Source organism: Bombina bombina, chromosome 2 (assembly GCF_027579735.1).
Source record: "Bombina bombina isolate aBomBom1 chromosome 2, aBomBom1.pri, whole genome shotgun sequence".
Classification (NCBI taxonomy): domain Eukaryota; kingdom Metazoa; phylum Chordata; class Amphibia; order Anura; family Bombinatoridae; genus Bombina; species Bombina bombina.
In genome coordinates, this window is record NC_069500.1 from 1311032222 (window position 1) to 1311053546 (window position 21325).

General features: G+C 40.1%; 1 protein-coding gene across 1 annotated transcript in view; it reads left to right on the plus strand.

The window, feature by feature from the left end:
• MAN2B2 (mannosidase alpha class 2B member 2) overlaps window positions 1-21325 on the plus strand; it is a 341988-nt gene that overhangs the window by 53746 nt on the left and 266917 nt on the right. The window contains exons 4-6 of the mRNA XM_053704158.1: window positions 7242-7414; window positions 19130-19245; window positions 20849-21026. Of these exons, the coding sequence (XP_053560133.1) occupies window positions 7242-7414; window positions 19130-19245; window positions 20849-21026 (467 nt within the window). The remainder of the gene's footprint in view (window positions 1-7241; window positions 7415-19129; window positions 19246-20848; window positions 21027-21325) is intronic.

Consider the following 21325-nt stretch of genomic DNA (forward strand, 5'->3'; position numbering starts at 1 on the left):
ACATTTTGATACAGGAGTCGAATTTTCAAATTGCCAAGTCCCATACGGACATTGTTCTGGCATTCCTGAGGTCTCATGGGTGGAAAGTGAACGAAGAAAAGAGTTCTCTATCCCCTCTCACAAGAATTTCCTTCCTGGGAACTCTGATAGATTCTGTAGAAATGAAGATTTACCTGACAGAGGCCAGGTTGTCAAAACTTTTAAATTCCTGCCGTGTTCTTTATTCTACTTCTCGCCCTTCAGTGGCTCAGTGTATGGAAGTAATCGGCTTAATGGTAGCGGCAATGGACATAGTGCCGTTTGCCCGCCTACATCTCAGACCGCTGCAACTCTGCATGCTCAGTCAGTGGAATGGGGATTACACAGATTTGTCCCCTCTACTAAATCTGTATCAAGAGACCAGGGATTCTCTTCTCTGGTGGCTATCTCGGGTCCATCTGTCCAAAGGTATGACCTTCCGCAGGCCAGATTGGACAATAGTAACAACAGATGCCAGCCTTCTGGGCTGGGGTGCAGTCTGGAACTCCCTGAAGGCTCAGGGATCGTGGACTCAGGAGGAGGCACTCCTTCTGATAAACATTCTGGAACTAAGAGCGATATTCAATGCTCTTCAGACTTGGCCTCAGCTTGCTGCGGTCAGGTTCATCAGATTTCAGTCGGACAACATCACGACTGTAGCTTACATCAACCATCAAGGGGGAACGAGGAGTTCCCTAGCAATGTTGGAAGTTTCAAAGATAATTCTATGGGCAGAGATTCACTCTTGCCATCTATCAGCTATCCATATCCTAGGAGTAGAGAACTGGGAGGCGGATTTTCTAAGTCGACAGACTTTTTATCCGGGGGAGTGGGAGCTCCATCCGGAGGTATTTGCACAGTTGATTCAACTTTGGGGCAAACCAGAACTGGATCTCATGGCGTCTCGTCAGAACGCCAAGCTTCCTTGTTACGGTTCCAGGTCCAGGGATCCCAAGGCAGCACTGATAGATGCTCTAGCAGTGCCTTGGTCCTTCAACCTGGCTTATGTGTTTCCACCGTTTCTTCTGCTCCCTCGTCTGATTGCCAAGATCAAGCAGGAGAGAGCTTCAGTGATTTTGATAGCACCTGCGTGGCCACGCAGGACTTGGTATGCAGATCTGGTGGACATGTCATCCTTTCCACCATGGACTCTGCCGCTGAGACAGGACCTTCTACTTCAGGGTCCTTTCAACCATCCAAATCTAATTTCTCTGCGTCTGACTGCTTGGAGATTGAACGCTTGATTTTATCAAAGCGTGGTTTCTCCGAGTCGGTCATTGATACCTTAATACAGGCGCGAAAGCCTGTCACCAGGAAAATCTATCATAAGATATGGTGTAAATATCTTCATTGGTGTGAATCCAAAGGTTACTCATGGAGTAAAATCAGGATTCCTAGGATATTATCTTTTCTCCAAGAAGGATTGGAGAAGGGTTTGTCAGCTAGTTCCTTAAAGGGACAGATTTCTGCTCTGTCTATTCTTTTGCACAAACGTCTGGCTGAGGTTCCAGATGTTCAGGCGTTTTGTCAGGCTCTGGTTAGAATCAAGCCTGTGTTTAAACCTGTTGCTCCGCCATGGAGTTTAAATTTAGTTCTTAAAGTTCTTCAAGGGGTTCCGTTTGAACCTTTGCATTCCATAGATATTAAGCTCTTATCTTGGATAGTTCTGTTTTTAGTAGCTATCTCCTCGGCTCGAAGAGTTTCGAAGTTATCTGCTTTACAATGTGATTCCCCTTATCTCATTTTCCATGCAGATAAGGTAGTGTTACGTACCAAACATGGTTTTCTGCCTAAGGTGGTATCTAATAAAAATATCAATCAGGAGATTGTTGTTCCGTCACTGTGTCCTAATCCTTCTTCAAAGAAGGAACGTCTATTACACAATCTTGACGTGGTTCACGCTTTAAAGTTTTATTTACATGCTACTAAAGATTTTCAGCAAGGACAACCCAGGTTGATCACCAAAAATGGGCCAGCATTTAAACGTACATTCTTGCATTTCAAATAAAGATACCAAGAGAATAAAGAAAATGTGATAAAAGGAGTAAATTAGAAAGTTGCTTAAAATGTCATGCTCTATCTGAATCACGAAAGAAAAAAATTGGGTTCAGTGTCCCTTTAAGGAAATAGATAATTTTGCTTTATATGTTGTTTTTTCTCTTACATTGAGCAAGATGTCCCAATCTGATCCTGTCTCTGAAGTTTCTGCTGGAACATTGCTGCCTGACATCGGTTCTACCAAAGTTAAGTGCATTTGTTGTAAAATTGTAGAAATTATTCCACCGAATGTCATTTGTAATAGTTGTCATGATAAACTTTTACATGCAGATAGTGTTTCTATCAGTAATAGTACATTGCCAGTTGCAGTTCCTTCAACTTCTAATGTGCATGATATACCTGTAAATTTTAAAGATTTTGTTTCTGAATCTATTATGAAGGCTTTGTCTGCATTTCCACCTTCTAATAAACGTAAAAGGTCTTTTAAAACTTCTCATTTAGCTGATGAAATTTCAAATGACCAACAACATAATAATTCATCCTCTTCTGATGAGGATCTATCTGAAACAGAAGATCCTTCCTCAGATATTGACACTGACAAATCTACTTATTTATTTAAAATGGAGTATATGCGTTCTTTATTAAAAGAAGTGTTAATTACTGATGGATATTGAGGTAACCAGTCCTATTGACGTTCAGTCTAATAAACGTTTAAATGCTGTTTTTAAACCTCCTGTGCTTTCTCCAGGTGTTTTTCCTATTCCTGAGGCTATTTCTGATATGATTTCTAGGGAATGGAATAAGCCAGGTACTTCCTTTATTCCTTCTTCAAGGTTTAAGAGATTGTATCCTTTACCAGCAAAATCTATAGAGTTTTGGGAAAAAATCCCCAAAGTTGATGGGGCTATTTCTACTCTTGCTAAACGTACAACTATTCCTATGGAAGATAGCACTTCCTTTAAGGATCCTTTAGATAGGAAGCTTGAATATTATCTAAGGAAGGCCTATTTATATTCAGGTCATCTTCTCAGACCTGCTATTTCTTTGGGTGATGTTGCGGCTGCATCAACTTTCTGGTTGGAAAATTTAGCGCAACATGAATTGGATTCTGACATATCTAGCATTGTTCGCCTACTGCAACATGCTAATCATTTTATTTGTGATGCAATTTTTGATATTATCAAAATTGATGTTAGATCCATGTCTTTAGCTGTATTAGCTAGAAGAGCTTTGTGGCTTAAATCTTGGAATGCTGATATGACATCTAAATCTAGATTACTATCTCTTTCTTTCCAAGGTAATAATTTATTTGTTTCTCAGTTGGATTCTATTATTTCAACTATCACTGGAGGAAAAGGAGTTTTTTTGCCTCAGGATAAAAAACCTAAGGTTAAATCTAAGGCTTCTAACCGTTTTCGTTCCTTTCGTCAGAATAAGGAACAAAAACTCAATCCTCCTCCCAAGGAATCTGCTTCCAGATGGAAACCTTCCTCAAATTGGAATAAATCCAAGCCATTTAGGAAACCAAAGTCTGCCCCTAAGTCCGTATGAAGGTGCGGCCCTCATTCCAGCTCAGCTGGTAGGGGGCAGATTAAGGTTTTTCAAGGATTTTTGGATAAAATCTGTCCAAAATCATTGGATTCAGAGCATTGTCTCTCAAGGGTATCGAATAGGATTCAAAGTAAGACCTCCTGTGAGAAGATTTTTTCTCTCACGCATTCCTGTAAATCCAGTAAAAGCTCAGGCTTTTCTGAAGTGTGTTTCAGACCTGGAGTCTTCAGGGGTAATCATGCCAGTTCCTCCTCAGGAACAAGGTTTGGGGTTTTATTCAAACCTATTCATTGTACCAAAGAAAGAAAATTTGTTCAGACCAGTTCTGGATCTGAAAATTTTGAATCGTTATGTAAGAGTACCAACTTTCAAGATGGTGACTATAAGGACTATTCTGCCTTTTGTTCAGCAAGGACATTATATGTCCACAATAGACTTTCAGGATGCATACCTTCATATTCCGATTCATCCAGAACCCTATCAGTTTCTGAGATTCTCTTTTCTAGACAAGCATTACCAATTTGTTGCTCTTCCATTTGGCCTAGCAACAGCTCCAAGAATCTTTTCAAAGGTTCTGGGTGCCCTACTATCTGTAATCAGAGAACAGGGTATTGCGGTGTTTCCTTATTTGGACGATATCTTGGTACTAGCTCAGTCTTTACATACTGCAGAATCTCACACAAATCAACTAGTGTTGTTTCTTCGGAAACATGGTTGGAGGATCAATTTACCAAAAAGTTTCTTGATTCCTCGGACAAGGGTCACCTTTTTAGGCTTCCAGATAGATTCAGTGTCCATGACTCTGTCTCTAACAGACAAGAGACGTTTAAGATTGGTCGCAGCATGTCGGCTCCTTCAGTCTCAGTCATTCCCTTCAGTGGCTATGTGCATGGAAGTTTTAGGTCTCATGACTGCAGCATCAGACGCAATCCCCTTTGCTCGTTTTCACATGAGACCTCTACAGCTTTGTATGCTGAATCAATGGTGCAGGAATTATACAAAGATATCACAATTAATATCCTTGAATCCCAATGTACGACACTCTCTGACATGGTGGATAGATCACCATCGTTTGGTTCAAGGGGCTTCTTTTGTTCACCCAACCTGGACTGTGATCACAACAGATGCGAGTCTTTCAGGTTGGGGGTCTCTGACAGCACAAGGGGTTTGGAAATCTCAAGAGGCGAGATTACCAATAAATATTTTAGAACTCCGTGCAATTCTCAGGGCTCTTCAGTTCTGGCCTCTACTAAAGAGAGAACCGTTCATTTGTTTTCAGACAGACAATATCACAACTGTGGCTTATGTCAATCATCAGGGTGGGACTCACAGTCCCCAAGCTATGAAAGAAGTATCTTGGATACTTGCTTGGGCGGAATCCAGCTCCTGTCTAATCTCTGCGGTGCATATCCCAGGTGTAGACAATTGGGAGGCGGATTATCTCAGCCGCCAGACTTTACATCCAGGGGAGTGGTCTCTCCATCCAGATGTGTTTTCTCAGATTGTTCAGATGTGGGGGCTTCCAGAGATAGATCTCATGGCCTCTCATCTAAACAAGAAACTTCCCAGATAACTGTCCAGGTCCAGGGATGTTCAGGCGGAAGCAGTGGATGCGCTGACACTTCCTTGGTGTTATCAACCTGCTTACATCTTCCCGCCTCTAGTTCTCCTTCCAAGAGTGATTTCCAAAATCATCCTGGAACAGTCTTTTGTGTTGCTGGTGGCTCCAGCATGGCCACACAGGTTTTGGTATGCGGATCTGGTTCGGATGTCCAGTTGCCCGCCTTGGCCACTTCCGTTACGGCCGGACCTACTATCTCAAGGTCTGTTTTTCCATCAGGATCTCAAATCATTAAATTTGAAGGTATGGAAATTGAACGCTTAGTTCTAAGTCATAGAGGTTTCTCTGATTCAGTAATTAATACTATGTTACAAGCTCGTAAATCTGTCTCTAGAAAGATTTATTATAGAGTTTGGAAGACTTACATTTCATGGTGTTCTTCTCATAATTTTTCCTGGCATTCTTTTAGAATTCCTAGAATTTTGCAGTTTCTTCAGGATGGTTTGGATAAGGTTTTGTCTGCAAGTTCCTTGAAAGGACAAATCTCTGCTCTTTCTGTTTTATTTCACAGAAAAATTGCTATTCTTCCTGATATACACTGTTTTGTACAGGCTTTAGTTCGTATTAAGCCTGTCATTAAGTCAATTTCTCCTCCTTGGAGTCTTAATTTGGTTCTGAGGGCTTTACAGGATCCTCCATTTCAACCTATGCATTCTTTGGACATTAAACTACTTTCTTGGAAAGTGTTGTTCCTTTTGGCTATCTCTTCTGCTAGAAGAGTTTCTGAGCTATCTGCTCTTTCTTGTGAGTCTCCTTTTCTGATTTTTCATCAGGATAAGGCAGTTTTGCGGACTTCTTTTCAATTTTTACCTAAGGTTGTGAATTCTAACAACATTAGTAGAGAAATTGTTGTCCCTTCTTTATGTCCTAATCCGAAGAATTTGTTGGAGAGATCCTTACATTCTTTGGATGTGGTAAGAGCTTTGAAATATTATGTGGAAGCTACTAAAAATTTCAGGAAGACTTCTAGTCTATTTGTTTTATTTTCTGGTCCTAGGAAAGGTCAGAAAGCTTCTGCTATTTCCTTGGCTTCTTGGTTGAAACTTTTGATTCATCAAGCTTATTTGGAGTCGGGTCAAACCCCGCCTCAGAGAATTACAGCTCATTCTACTAGATCAGTCTCTACTTCATGGGCTTTTAAGAATGAAGCTTCAGTTGATCAGATTTGCAAAGCAGCCACTTGGTCCTCTTTGCATACATTTACTAAATTCTACCATTTTTATGTATTTGCTTCTTCGGAAGCAGTTTTTGGTAGAAAAGTTCTTCAGGCAGCTGTTTCAGTTTGATTCTTCTGCTTTTTGATTTAAGTTTTTTTCTTGCAAAAGTGAAAATAACTTATTTTTGGGTTGTGGATTATTTTCTCAGCGGAATATGGCTGTTTTTTGTTTTATTCCCTCCCTCTCTAGTGACTCTTGAGTGGAAGACTCCACATCTTGGGTATTGATATCCCATATTTCACTAGCTCATGGACTCTTGCCAATTACATGAAAGAAAACATAATTTATGTAAGAACTTACCTGATAAATTCATTTCTTTCATATTGGCAAGAGTCCATGAGGCCCACCCTTTTTATGGTGGTTATGATTTTTTGTATAAAGCACAATTTCCAAATTTCCTTTGTTGATGCTTTCTACTCCTTTCTTTATCACCCCACTGCTTGGCTATTCGTTAAACTGAATTGTGGGTGTGGTGAGGGGTGTATTTATAGGCATTTTGAGGTTTGGGAAACTTTGCCCCTCCTGGTAGGATTGTATATCCCATATGTCACTAGCTCATGGACTCTTGCCAATATGAAAGAAATGAATTTTTCAGGTAAGTTCTTACATAAATTATGTTTTTTGGTAAAATATCTATCTGTACCTATATATAATCATATAGAGCTGCTGCTGTTCCTGATTTTCCTTCCTCCACATTTTGGATCTTTGGAAGTTTTTATTCGCTTCAGTGTACAGTGATTTTTATTCACAATATTTGGCCGACTACTTTTCTTTTCATAAATTCCTATTTCTCTGTTTGTGATCACTTTAATTTTTATTTATTCTTCCTTATGCAGAAGGACATGGATTTCTGTATGAAACCTTTGGAGTGAGGCCTCAGTTCTCCTGGCATGTGGATCCTTTTGGTGCTTCAGCTACAACACCTACGTTATTTGCTATGGCTGGTTTTAATGCTCATCTCATTTCCCGCATTGATTATGATATCAAAGCTGAGATGCAAAATGCCAAGGTAAGCAGCAGGCGCCATTGTTCAGTAATATGGTGGGACTAGCAAGAAATGTGGTAAATCTGGTATTATTTTTATGTATAATATTAATCAGAAGATATAGTGTATTACTCATAGCATATCGCAAATGACTCAGCTCTGCAGATCAACTCTTTTAAAGATCTTTTTTAGTTTTAAAGGTTTTTTTTTAACCTATACAAATATTTATTAGTAAAAGCAATTTACCATACATTTTATAGTTTACAACTGGTATAACAAGTCTTTGATGCACATTAAGGGGAAGCCAATTTTACAGTATACTGTCCCTTTAAAGGTGTTGGTGGAGAATCTTTTGACATTCCTCATCTGACACATTTTGTAAATTTGACTATGTATCCAATGTTTTGTGATGACCATTTACATCTTGTGATATTCTTGAATTTTAATTTATTTTCTGGATAGTATTTCCTAGGCTCAGATAAGGGATAATGATACACAGCCTTACAGGACCTGTAGGCACCAAAATCTTTAGCAATCACTTTTTACCAATGTGCCGAAGACCTAATCTTTGTTAAGACCACCACAAGCATTGGTGTTATTTCATTGTTAAAATGATAGTATACAGCAAAAATGTTATTGTTTAACCCTTTAATGACAGGGTCATTTTGTTCCGATGTAGACAAATTGAAATCCCGCGATCGTGCACGTGATCGCGAGATTTCAATGATGGGATCGGGTCAAGGGGGCGTTCCTATGACACTAGACACACCCTCCAGAACGCGATCCCATCCAGGAAGCGCCATTGGCTTCAGGACAGCCAAACGGCTCGGACGTTCTATTCCGTCACGGTTAGGACGGAATAGAACGGCGCAACTGCGTTAAAAAGTTAAAAAGATAGATAATCCGTTTATTTACCACCCCCCAGTTTTGCATAACCAACAATATACTTTTCACCTCTATAATTATCTTGTATCTAAACATCTGCTGTCTTGCTCCTTATGTTAGATGACAGACTTGCATTTTAGGCAATTAGTGCTGACTCTTAAAGGGACATGAAACCCAAAAATTTTTCTTTCATGACTTAGTTAGAATATACAATTTTAAACAATTTTCTAGTTTATTTCAAACTTCTATTTACTTCTATTATCAAATTTGCTAATGACCACAATGTACCCTGTATGTCACTGGTCGTTAAGGGTTTTTTCAGGACATAATAGCACAAGTCTAGCAAGTACACGCTATTAATGCCCTCCCTCCAGCTGGCTTTGTGGAATAGAGCAGTCTCAACGCTGGTAGCAAGACCGTGCTAGAAAACAATCAAGTCACAAAAAAAGGCCAGTGACATACAGGGTACGTCGCTGGTCCTTAAGGGGTTAATTCTCTTGGTATCATTTGTTGAAGAAGTAGCAATGCACTACTGGTTTTTAACTGAACACATGGGTGAGCCAATGACAATCGGTATATATATACAGCCACCAATCAGCAGCTAGAACCTAGGTTCTTTGCTGCTCCTGAGCTTACCTAGATAAACCTTTCAACAAAGGATAACAAGAGAAAGAAGCAAATTAAATAATAGAAGTACATTGAAAAGTTGTTTAAATTTGTAAGCTCTGTCTAAATCATGAATGTCTAATTATGACTTTACTGTCCGTTTTAAATAACTCCACATGCATGAGCACAATGTTATTTATATGAAACACATGAACTAACACCCTGTGAAAACCCGTCAAATGCATTTAGATAAGAGGCGGCCTTCAAGGGATTAGCATATGAGCCTACCTAGGTTTAGAATTCAACTAAGAATACCATGAGAACAAAGCAAAATTGATGATAAAAGTAAATTGGAAAGTCGTTTAAAATGAAATGCCCTATCTGAATCATGAAAGTTTAATTTAGACTTTACTATCCCTTTAAGGTTGCCGGCTAACCAGTATTTATAACAGGCAGAGACAGGCGCACCTCTACTCTTCCTTATAATAATTCTGGCTCTGCAGTCTTCAAGGGACAGCCAAGTCCAAAAAAACCATTCGTGTTTCAAATAGGGCATGTAATTTTAAACAACTTCCAATTTACTTTTATCACCAATTTGCTTTGTTCTCTTGGTATTCTTAGTTAAAAGCTAAACCTAGGAAGGCTCATATGATAATTTCTAAGCCCTTGAAGGCCGCCTCTTATCACATGCTTTTTTATTTGCTTTTCGCAACAGGGGAGAGCTAGTTCATGTGAGCCATATAGATAACATTGTGATCACACCCGTGGCTTGTGGCAGACACTGCACTAATTGGCTAAAATGAAAGTCAATAGATAATAAATAAAATGTCATGTGATCAGGGGGCTGTCAGAAGATGCTTAGATACAAGGTAATCACAGAGGTAAAACGTATATTAATATAACTGTGTTGGTTATGCAAAACTGGGGAATGGGTAATAAAGGGATTATCTATCTTTTTAAGCAACAAAACTTCTGGTGTTGACTGTCCCTTTAAAAGGGACAATATACTCAAAACGCAATTCCCCATATATTAATGAAAATGATACAACTTTGCAATGTACTTTCATTATTTATTTTGATGCCTAATAACTTGCTTTTGCTATATATATACTGTGTGTGTATATATATATATATATAAAATCTTCTTGTACCATGCTCCCCATAGAGAACGAGAAGCAAATTCCGTTACCTAATTATGCTGTAAAATGCCTGAACCAGCTATATAGTCTGTGGCCAGTTAGGACTACCTGTAAATCAGTTTATACACTGCTCTAAGCAATCACTGCATATGTAGTATATGAAGCAGAGTCAGAGAATCTGCAGCATATTTATCATCTTAACAACCCCGACGTACCCTGTACATCACCGGCCGTTAAGGGATTGTCTGGGTATAATAGTTCTGGACTTGCCACGAGTGGCAAAACCGCAATGTTAGACCCTACTTTCCTCCTGCAGGCTTGCTAAAATAGTGTGGTCTTGCCGCTGGCATTAAGGGTTTAAGTACAGCTTCTCAAGCACAATGTTTATAGCAAAACCAAGCAAAATAAATAACGAATGTATATTTTTAATTATTAATTTAAATTTAAAATTTGAGTTTAATATCCTTTTATGTTTGTGGTAAACAGTCAGTTCTTGGATCCTGCATCTCTAAGTGTTTAAACCCTGCAAATGTGTTAAACACATAGTTAAAGTAATGCTTGAGACATGAAGAGTACTGCTGATCCACAGCAGGGTTGGTACTTTAACTAAATGTTTAACTCCCTGCATAGAGGTGCAGGGTTGCTAGTCTCAAAATTATAAACTCTAACGGCTAGATTTAGAGTTGGGCGGTAGCCGTGAAAACCAGCGTTAGAGGCTCCTAACGCTGGTTTTTACCGCCCTCTGGTATTTGGAGTCAGTCAGGAAAGGGTCTAACGCTCACTTTGCAGCCGCGACTTTTCCATACCGCAGATCCCCCTACGCCATTTGCGTATCCTATCTTTTCAATGGGATCTTCCTAACGCCGGTATTTAGAGTCGTGGCTGAAGTGAGCGTTAGAAATCTAACGACAAAACTCCAGCCGCAGAAAAAAGTCAGTAGTTAAGAGCTTTCTGGGCTAACGCCGGTTCATAAAGCTCTTAACTACTGTGCTCTAAAGTACACTAACAACCATAAACTACCTATGTACCCCTAAACCGAGGTCCCCCCACATCGCCGCCACTCTATTAAATTTTTTTAACCCCTAATCTGCCGACCGCACACCGCTGCCACCTACGTTATCCCTATGAACCCCTAATCTGATGCCCCTAACACCGCCGACCCCTATATTATATTTATTAACCCCTAATCTGCCGCCCCCAACGTCGCCGCCACCTACCTACAATTATTAACCCCTAATCTGCCGACCGGAGCTCACCGCTATTCTAATAAATTTTGTAACCCCTAAAGCTAAGTCTAACCCTAACACTAACACCCCCATAAGTTAAATTTAATTTTTATCTAACGAAATAAATTAACTCTTATTAAATAAATTATTCCTATTTAAAACTAAATACTTACCTGTAAAATCAACTTATAATTATAATTATATTGTAGCTATTTTAGGATTAATATTTATTTTACAGGCAACTTTGTATTTATTTTAACCAGGTACAATAGCTATTAAATAGTTAATAACTATTTCATAGTTACCTAGTTAAAATAATTACAAAATTACCTGTAAAATAAATCCTAACCTAAGTTACAATTAAACCTAACACTACACTATCAATAAATTAATTAAATAAACTACCTACAATTACCTACAATTAAACCTAACACTACACTATCAATAAATTAATTAAATAAAATACCTACAAATAACTACAATTAAATAAACTAACTAAAGTACAAAAAATAAAAAAGAACTAAGTTACAAAAAATAAAAAAATATTTACAAACATTAGAAAAATATTACAACAATTTTAAACTAATTACACCTACTCTAAGCCCCCTAATAAAATAACAAAGACCCCCAAAATAAAAAAATGCCCTACCCTATTCTAAATTAAAAAAGTTCAAAGCTCTTTTCTCCAACATTGGTGTGTCCGGTCCACGGCGTCATCCATTACTTGTGGGATATTCTCCTCCCCTACAGGGAAAGGCAAGGAGAGCACACAGCAAGAGCTGTCCATATAGCTCCCCCTCTGGCTCCGCCCCCCAGTCATTCTCCTTGCCGCTCTGAACAAGTAGCATCTCCACGGGGATGGTGAGGAGTTTGTGGTGTTAGTTGTAGTTTTTTATTTCTTCTATCAAAAGTTTGTTATTTTAAAATAGTGCTGGTATGTACTATTTACTCTGAAACAGAAAGAGATGAAGAGTTCTGTTTAAAAGAGGAGTATGATTTTAGCAGCAGTAACTAAAATAGATTGCTGTTCCCACACAGGACTGTTGAGATGAGAGAACTTCAGTTGGGGGGAACAGTTTGCAGACTTTTCTGCTCAAGGTATGACTAGCCATTTTCTAACAAGACTGTGTAATGCTGGAAGGCTGTCATTTTTCCCTCATGGGGATCGGTAAGCCATTTTCTTAGACTTAGAAAGAATAAAGGGCTTATTATGGGCTATTAACTGGTGTACACTCTTAAGGGCTAAATCGATTGTTTATTTAAGTTTTTATTTAAAGTTTGAAGTGGATTTCACACTTTTATTATTTGGGGAACGTTTTTTATCGCCAGGCACTAGTTAAGACACCTTCCCAGTCAGGAAGGGCCTTTCACTGTATTAGGCAGAGCCTCATTTTCGCGCCATTTTTGCACAGTTTCTTTTAAGTACAGTGCATACAGATGCATGTGAGAGGGTCTGGTGTCCACTGAAAAAGTTCCTAGAAGGCTTGAAATACCCCCCTGGAATAGTTGAAGTCACAACAAAGGTTGTGGCTGGGACTGTAGTGGGGTTAAAATTGCAAACGGCTCCGGTTTCCACATTTTAAGGGTTAACAGCTTGAAAATTGGGGTGCAATACTTTGAATGCATTAAGACACTGTGGTGAAAATTTGGTAAAGATTGGATAATTCCTTCATAGTTTTTCACATATTCAGTAATAAATTGTGCCCTGTTTAACATTTAAAGAGACAGTAACGGTTTTGTTTTAAAACGGTTTTTGTACTTTATTAACCAGTTTAAGCCTGTTTAACATGTCTGTACCTTCTGATAGATAATGTTCTGTATGTATGGAAGCCAATGTGGTTCCCCCTTCAAATATATGTGATAATTGTGCCATAGCGTCCATACACAGTAAGGACAGTATTGTCACAAATAGTAAGGTTGCCCAGGATGATTCCTCAGATGAAGGAAGTAGAGATAGTTCTACATCTTCTCCTTCTGTGTCTATACCAGTTATGCCCGCGCAGGCGACCCCTAGTACTTCTAGCGCGCCAATGCTTGTTACTATGCAACAATTGACGGCAGTAATGGATAACTCCATAGCTAATATTTTATCCAAAATGCCAGCATTTCAGAGAGAGCGCGATTGCTCTGTTTTAAACACTGTGGAGCAGGAGGGCGCTGATGATAATTTTTCTGTCATGCCCTCACACCAGTCTGAAGTGGCAGTGAGGGAGGGTTTCTCAGATGGAGAAATTTCTGATACAGGAAGAATTTCTCAGCAGGCAGAACCTGATGTTGTGACATTTAAATTTAAATCAGAGCATCTCCGCGCATTACTTAAGGAGGTGCTATCTACTCTGGATGATTGTGACAATCTGGTCATCCCAGAAAACTTGTGCAAGATGGACAAGTCCCTAGAGGTCCCGGTGCACCCTGATGCCTTTCCGATACCTAAACGGGTGGCGGACAGCCGGACATAGTGAATAAGGAGTGGGAGAAGCCAGGCATACCTTTTGTCCCTCCTCCTATATTTAAGAAATTGTTCCCTATGGTCGACCCCAGGAAGGACATATGGCAAACAGTCCCTAAGGTCGAGGGGGCGGTTTCTACACTAGCCAAACGCACGACCATTCCCATTGAGGACAATTGTGTTTTCAAAGATCCTATGGATAAAAAATTGGAGGGTTTGCTTAAAAAGATTTTTGTACAGCAAGGTTACCTCCTTCAACCTATTTCGTGCATTATTCCTGTCACTACAGCGGCGTGGTTCTGGTTTGAGGAACTGGAAAAGTCGCTCAGTAAGGAGACTCCGTATGAGGAAGTCATGGACAGAATTCACGCACTTAAGTTAGCTAATTCCTTTATTTTAGACGCCGCTTTGCAGTTAGCGAGATTAGCGGCGAAAAATTCAGGGTTTGCAATTGTGGCGCGCAGAGCGCTCTGGCTAAAGTCTTGGTCAGCGGATGTATCTTCCAAGACAAAATTGCTTAATATCCCTTTCAAAGGTAAGACCCTTTTTGGGGCCAGAATTGAAAGAAATTATTTCAGACATCACTGGGGGAAAGGGCCATGCCCTCCCACAGGATAGGCCTTTCAAGGCTAAGAATAAGTCCAATTTTCGTTCCTTTCGCAATTTCAGGAACGGACCGGCTTCTAACTCGGCAGCCTCTAGACAAGAGGGTAACGCTTCCCAGACTAAACCAGCTTGGAAACCAATGCAAGGCTGGAATAAGGGTAAACAGGCCAAGAAGCCTGCTGCTGCTACCAAGACAGCATGAAGGGGTAGCCCCCGATCCGGGACCGGATCTAGTAGGGGACAGACTCTCTCTCTTTGCTCAGGCTTGGGCAAGAGATGTTCAGGATCCCTGGACACTAGAAATAGTCTCTCAGGGTTATCTTCTAGAATTCAAGGAACTACCCACAAGGGGAAGGTTCCACATTTCTCACTTATCTTCAAACCAAATAAGTAGACAAGCATTCTTACATTGTGTTGAAGACCTGTTAAAGAGGGGAGTGATACACCCAGTTCCAACTGTGGAACAAGGTCAGGGGTTTTTACTCAAATCTGTTTGTAGTTCCCAAAGAAGAGGGAACTTTCAGACCAATTCTGGATTTAAAAATTCTAAACAATTTTACCTACAATCCAGGAGGGTCAATATATGACTACCGTGGATTTAAAGGATGCGTATCTACATATTCCTATCCACAAAGATCATCATCAGTTCCTAAGGTTCGCCTTTCTGGACAAACATTATCAGTTCGTGGCTCTCCCATTCGGACTAGCCACTGCTCCCAGAATTTTCACAAAGGTGCTCGGGTCCCTTCTAGCGGTTCTAAGACCAAGGGGCATTGCAGTGGCACCTTATCTGGACGACATTCTAATTCAAGCGTTGTCTCTTTCCAAGGCAAAGGCTCATACAGACATTGTTCTAGCCTTTCTCAGATCTCACGGGTGGAAGGTGAACGTAGAAAAGAGTTCCCTGTCTCCGTCAACAAGAGTTCCCTTTTTGGGAACAATAATAGATTCTTTTGAAATGAAGATCTTCCTGACAGAAGTCAGAAAGTCAAAGCTTCTAAACGCTTGTCAAGTTCTTCTCTCTATTCTGCAGCCTTCCATAGCTCAGTGCATGGAAGTAGTAGGGTTGATGGTTGCAGCAATGGACATAGTTCCTTTTGCTCGAATTCATCTAAGACCATTACAACTGTGCATGCTCCAGTAGACAGGATCACCTGTCTCAGGGAATGAGTTTCTGCAGACCAAAGTGGGTCATTGTCACGACCGACGCCAGTCTATCAGGCTGGGGCGCGGTCTGGGATTCCCTGAAAACTCAGGGTTTATGGTCTCGGGAAGAGTCTCTTCTCCCGATCAACATCCTGGAACTGAGAGCGATATTCAATGCTCTCCGGGCTTGGCCTCATCTAGCGAAGGCCGGATACATAAGATTCCAGTCAGATAACATGACGACTGTAGCTTACATCAACCATCAGGGAGGAACAAGGAGTTCCTTGGCGATGAGAGAGGTATCCAAGATCATCAAATGGGTGGAGGATCACTCCTGCCCCCTATCTGCAATCCACATCCCAGGAGTAGACAACTGGGAGGCGGATTATCTGAGTCATCAGTTTTTCTATCCGGGGGAGTGGGAACTCTACCCGGAGGTGTTTGCCCAGTTGACTCAATTATGGGGCATTCCAGACATGGATCTGATGGCGTCTCGTCAGAACTTCAAGGTTCCTTGCTACGGGTCCAGATCCAGGGATCCCAAGGCCACTCTAGTGGATGCATTAGTGGCGCCTTGGTCGTTCAACCTAGCTTATGCGTTTCCACCGTTCCCTCTCCTTCCCAGGCTTGTAGCCAGGATCAGACAGGAGAAGGCCTCGGTGATTCTGATAGCTCCTGCGTGGCCGCGCAGGACTTGGTATGCAGACCTGGTGAATATGTCATCGGCTCCACCATGGAAGCTACCTTTGAGACAGGATCTTCTTGTACAAGGTCCATTCGAACATCCAAATCTAATTTCTCTGCAGCTGACTGCTTGGAAATTGAACGTTTGATTTTATCCAAGCGTGGGTTTTCAGATTCAGTGATAGATCCAGAAAACCTTTGTCTAGAAAGATTTACCATAAAATATGGAAAAGATATATCTGTTGGTGTGAATCCAAGGGATTCTCCTGGAGTAAGATTAAAATTCCTAAGATCCTCTCCTTTCTCCAAGAAGGTTTAGATAAGGGATTGTCAGCGAGTTCTCTAAAAGGACAGATTTCTGCTTTATCTGTCTTGTTATACAAACGACTGGCAGCTGTGCCAGAGGTACAAGCTTTTGTACAGGCTTTGGTCAGAATCAAACCTGTTTACAGACCCTTGACTCCTCCTTGGAGTCTAAATTTAGTTCTTTCAGTTCTTCAGGGGGTTCCGTTTGAACCCTTACATTCCATAGATATCAAGTTGCTATCTTGGAAAGTTCTGTTTTTGGTTGCTATTTCTTCTGCTAGAAGAGTTTCTGGATTATCTGCTTTGCAGTGTGATCCACCCTATCTGGTGTTCCATTCAGATAAGGTTATTTTGCGTACCAAGCCTGGTTTTCTTCCAAAAGTTGTTTCCAACAAGAATATTAACCAGGAAATAGTTGTTCCTTCTCTGTGCCCGAATCCAGTTTCAAAGAAGGAACGTTTGTTACACAATTTAGATGTAGTCCGTGCTTTAAAGTTCTATTTAGAAGCAACAAAGAATTTTAGACAAACCTCATCCTTGTTTGTCGTTTACTCTGGTAAGAGGAGAGGACAAAAAGCTATTGCTACCTCTCTTTCTTTCTGGCTGAAAAGCATTATCCGATTGGCTTATGAGACTGCCGGACGGCAGCCTCCTGAACGAATCACAGCTCACTCCACTAGGGCTGTGGCTTCCACATGGGCCTTCAAGAACGAGGCTTCTGTTAATCAGATATGTAAGGCAGCGACTTGGTCTTCTCTGCACACTTTTGCCAAATTTTACAAATTTGATATTTTTGCTTCTTCGGAGGCTGTTTTTGGGAGAAAGGTTTTGCAAGCCGTGGTGCCTTCTGTTTAGGTAACCTGATTTGCTTCCTCCCTTCATCCGTGTCCTAAAGCTTTGGTATTGGTTCCCACAAGTAATGGATGACGCCGTGGACTGGACACACCAATGTTGGAGAAAACAGAATTTATGCTTACCTGATAAATTACTTTCTCCAACGGTGTGTCCGGTCCACGGCTCGCCCTGGTTTTTTAATCAGGTTTGAAAATTTTTTTCTTTTTCTTTATACACTACAGTCACCACGGCACCCTATAGTTTCTCCTTTTTCTCCTAACCGTCGGTCGAATGACTGGGGGGCGGAGCCAGAGGGGGAGCTATATGGACAGCTCTTGCTGTGTGCTATCCTTGCCTTTCCCTGTAGGGGAGGAGAATATCCCACAAGTAATGGATGACGCCGTGGACCGGACACACCGTTGGAGAAAGTAATTTATCAGGTAAGCATAAATTCTGTTTTACCTTACCAGCCCTGAAAAGGGCCATTTGCGGGGCATGCCCCGAATAATTCAGCTCTTTTGCCTGTAAATAAAAACATACAATACCCCCCCCCAACATTACAACCCACCACCCACATACCCCTAATCTAACCCAAACCCCCCTTAAATAAACCTAACACTAAGCCCCTGAAGATCTTCCTACCTTATCTTCACCATGCCAGGTTCACCGATCCGTCCTCGGAAGTCTTGATCCAAGCCTCCGAAGTGTTGATCCAAGCCCAAGCGGGGGGCTGAAGAGTGACGTCCATCCTCCGGCTGAAGTCTTGATCCAAGCGGGCAGAAGAGGACATCCGGACCGGCAAACATCTTCTTCCAAGCCGCATCTTCTATGTTCTTCAATCCGATGACGACCGGCTGATCTTCAAGACCTCCAGCGCGGATCCATCCATCTTCACCGACGACTTCCCGACGAATGACGGTTCCTTTAAGGGACGTCATCCAAGATGGCGTCCCTCGAATTCCGATTGGCTGATAGGATTCTATCAGCCAATCGGAATTAAGGTAGGAATATTCTGATTGGCTGATGGAATCAGCCAATCAGATTCAAGTTCAATCCGATTGGCTGATCCAATCAGCCAATCAGATTGAGATCGCATTCTATTGGCTGATCTGAACAGGACTTGATCGCGGTCTTGGGGGCGTTCCTAGGGTTGTAGGGACGCTCCCCAGACGCGATCCAGTAATTGAAATCCCGTGATCGTGTGCACGATCGCGTGGTTTCAATTTGTCAAGATCGGAACAGTTGTTCCGATGTGGGCACTTTAACCCAGACTCGAAAGGGTTGTTTGTATGTATGTATATGTACTTATGTATTAAGTATGTATTCCCTTGTATTTTCTGTCCTTTAGAAGCTACAGTTTATGTTTTGTTTGTATGTATTTATATATATATATATATATATATATATGTGTATTTATTTACTTATTAAGTATGTATGTATGTGTGTGTATATATATATATATATATATATATATATATATATAAATGTATTATCTTGTATTTTCTGCCCTTTAGACCCTACAGTTTGTTTGTTTATTTATTTGATTGTATTTATTTATTATGTATGTATTCCCTTGTATTTTCTGTCCTTTAGATGCTACAGTTTGTTTATTTGTTTGTTTGTGTGTATGTATTTATTTATTATATATGTATTTATTCCCTTGTATTTTCTGTCCTTTAGAAGCTACAGTTTGTTTGTTTATTTGTTTGTGTGTTTGTATGTATTTATTTATTATGTATGTTTTTCTTCCCTTGCATTTTCTGTCCTTTAGAAGCTACAATTTGTTTGTTTGTTTATATGTATTTATGTATTTATTTATTATGTATGCATTTCTTCCCTTGCATTTTCTGTCCTTTAGAAGCTACAGTTTGTTTGGAGAGGATCCCCTTCTTTGTCAGAGAAGCAGGAGATTTTCACTCATGTAATGGACCAATACAGCTACTGTACTCCCCCATATTTGCCGTTTTCTAAAAGGTAATAGGATGAAGTGAAACAGTGAAAGCAAAACAGTATAATTTAATATTTGCATTTTTTATATAGAAAGGGCCTCATATGCCATTCACAAATGTTAGCAAAGAATTCAAACATATAAAGCTAGACTATCCTTAAAGGGCCATAATACCCAAATGTTGAAACACTTGAAAGTGATGCAGCATAGCTGTAAAAAGCTAACTAGAAAATATCACCTGAACATCTCTATGTAAAAAAGAAAGATATTTTACCTCACAAATTCCTCAGTAGCCACATCCCATTATAAAGGACTTCTAAGCAGCAAATCAGTATGTCTGTCCCGGGACAGCTAAGGGGTTGAGCCTCGTGAACTCTCATGTTATTTCCCCATTCAGTGTAAGGAAGTTTACTATGAAATCTCATGAGATTTAAGTGAAATCTCATGAGATCACAGTAAAAGAGTTCATGACCCCTCAGCACTGTTGATGCTGATTGGCTGCTGTTCATTTCTTCATTTTTTTAATTTTATTTTTTTTACCTGCAGCTGGGCAGCAGCTGAGTATAACATTTTACACAGAACTTACTCTGCTGAGCTGAGGAAATTGTGAGGTAAAATATCTTCCTTTTTTACATAGAGATACTCAGCTTTTTACAGTTATACTGCATCAGTTTCAAGTGATTTAGCATATTAGTATTATGTCCCTTTAAATGCCTGCTAATTCCACTCTAAATAAAAACAAACACTGCCGGGCCCCTTGCTAACACTGCTAACATTATCTGATTTACAGCAGTAATGCACATCTGGTTTGGTTGGTTCTTAAAGATTGCTCATCTGCTGTTTTGGCTCTGGATTATCTTTTTGTAACAGTTCTATTATTTCTCATTTTGTATGTCAAAAACTAGCTGAATTGAGCTATTTGTGCTGAAAGCTGCAATCTATTTAATTCAGTAATGGAGAGCAACCATTTTGTATTGTCTGTTCATATATCAGTAGTAGACAAGGTGTACATTGATCCTTCCAGGCCTTATAGGGATAGTTTAGTCAAAATTAAACGTTCATGATTCAGATAAGCAACTTTCTAATTTACTCCTATTATCATTTTGTCTTCGTTCTCTTGGTATCTTTATTTGAATGTAAGTTTAGGAGCCGGCCCATTTTCAGGTTCAGCTCCTGGGTAGCGCTTGCTGATTGGTGGCTACATTTAGACATCAATCAGAAAGTGCTACCCATGTGCTGAACCAAAAATGGGCTGGCTCCTATGCTTACATTCTTGCTTTTTAAAATAAAGGTACCAATAGAACAAAGAAAAATTGATAATAGGAGTAAATTAAAAAGTTGTTTAAAACTGCATGCTCTATCTGAATCTAAATATTAATTTTGACTAGACTATTCCTTTAACAAAGACTTTATTGCTCTTTAAATCTCAGGCTAGTCTGTTTCATCTCCTTTAGCAAACCAAGATCATGGCCACAGGAAGCATACAATATAGGTCAATCTATGTACCCATACTAAGGATGTTCCTGTAAGCAAGCTCTGTTCAAGACTAATTAAAGTCAGTAATTTATCACTGTGAATGAATTATTAAGATATGTCTTCTAAAAAATTCCTTCTTTTTGGATTTGACAGATCAGGTTTTTACTGGAATGGAATTGCACTTTTTCCTGATCCACCCAAGGACGGTATATACCCAAGTATGAGTCTTCCAGTAACAAATGATAACATCCGTCTATATGCAGAAACAATGGTGCAAAATATTAAAGAGAGAGCAGGGTGGTTTAGAAGTAATGATGTCCTTTGGCCTTGGGTATGTAACTGACACAGCAGCTTTATTTGTACCTAGTTTTTTTATATGTATGTAACATCCCTGTGCATAGTGATACACAGTCCTACCAATAATATTACATGAACATGATACAAAAGTGTAATTTATTTCCTAAGATAAGGAGAGTCCACAACGTCATTCAATTACTAGTGGGAATATCACTCCTGGCCAGCAGGAGGAGGCAAAGAGCGCCACAGCAATGCTGTTACGTGTCACTCCCCTACCCATACTCCCCAGTCATTCTCTTTGCCTCTGTCAATGGAGGAGGTGAAGTTTGGTGT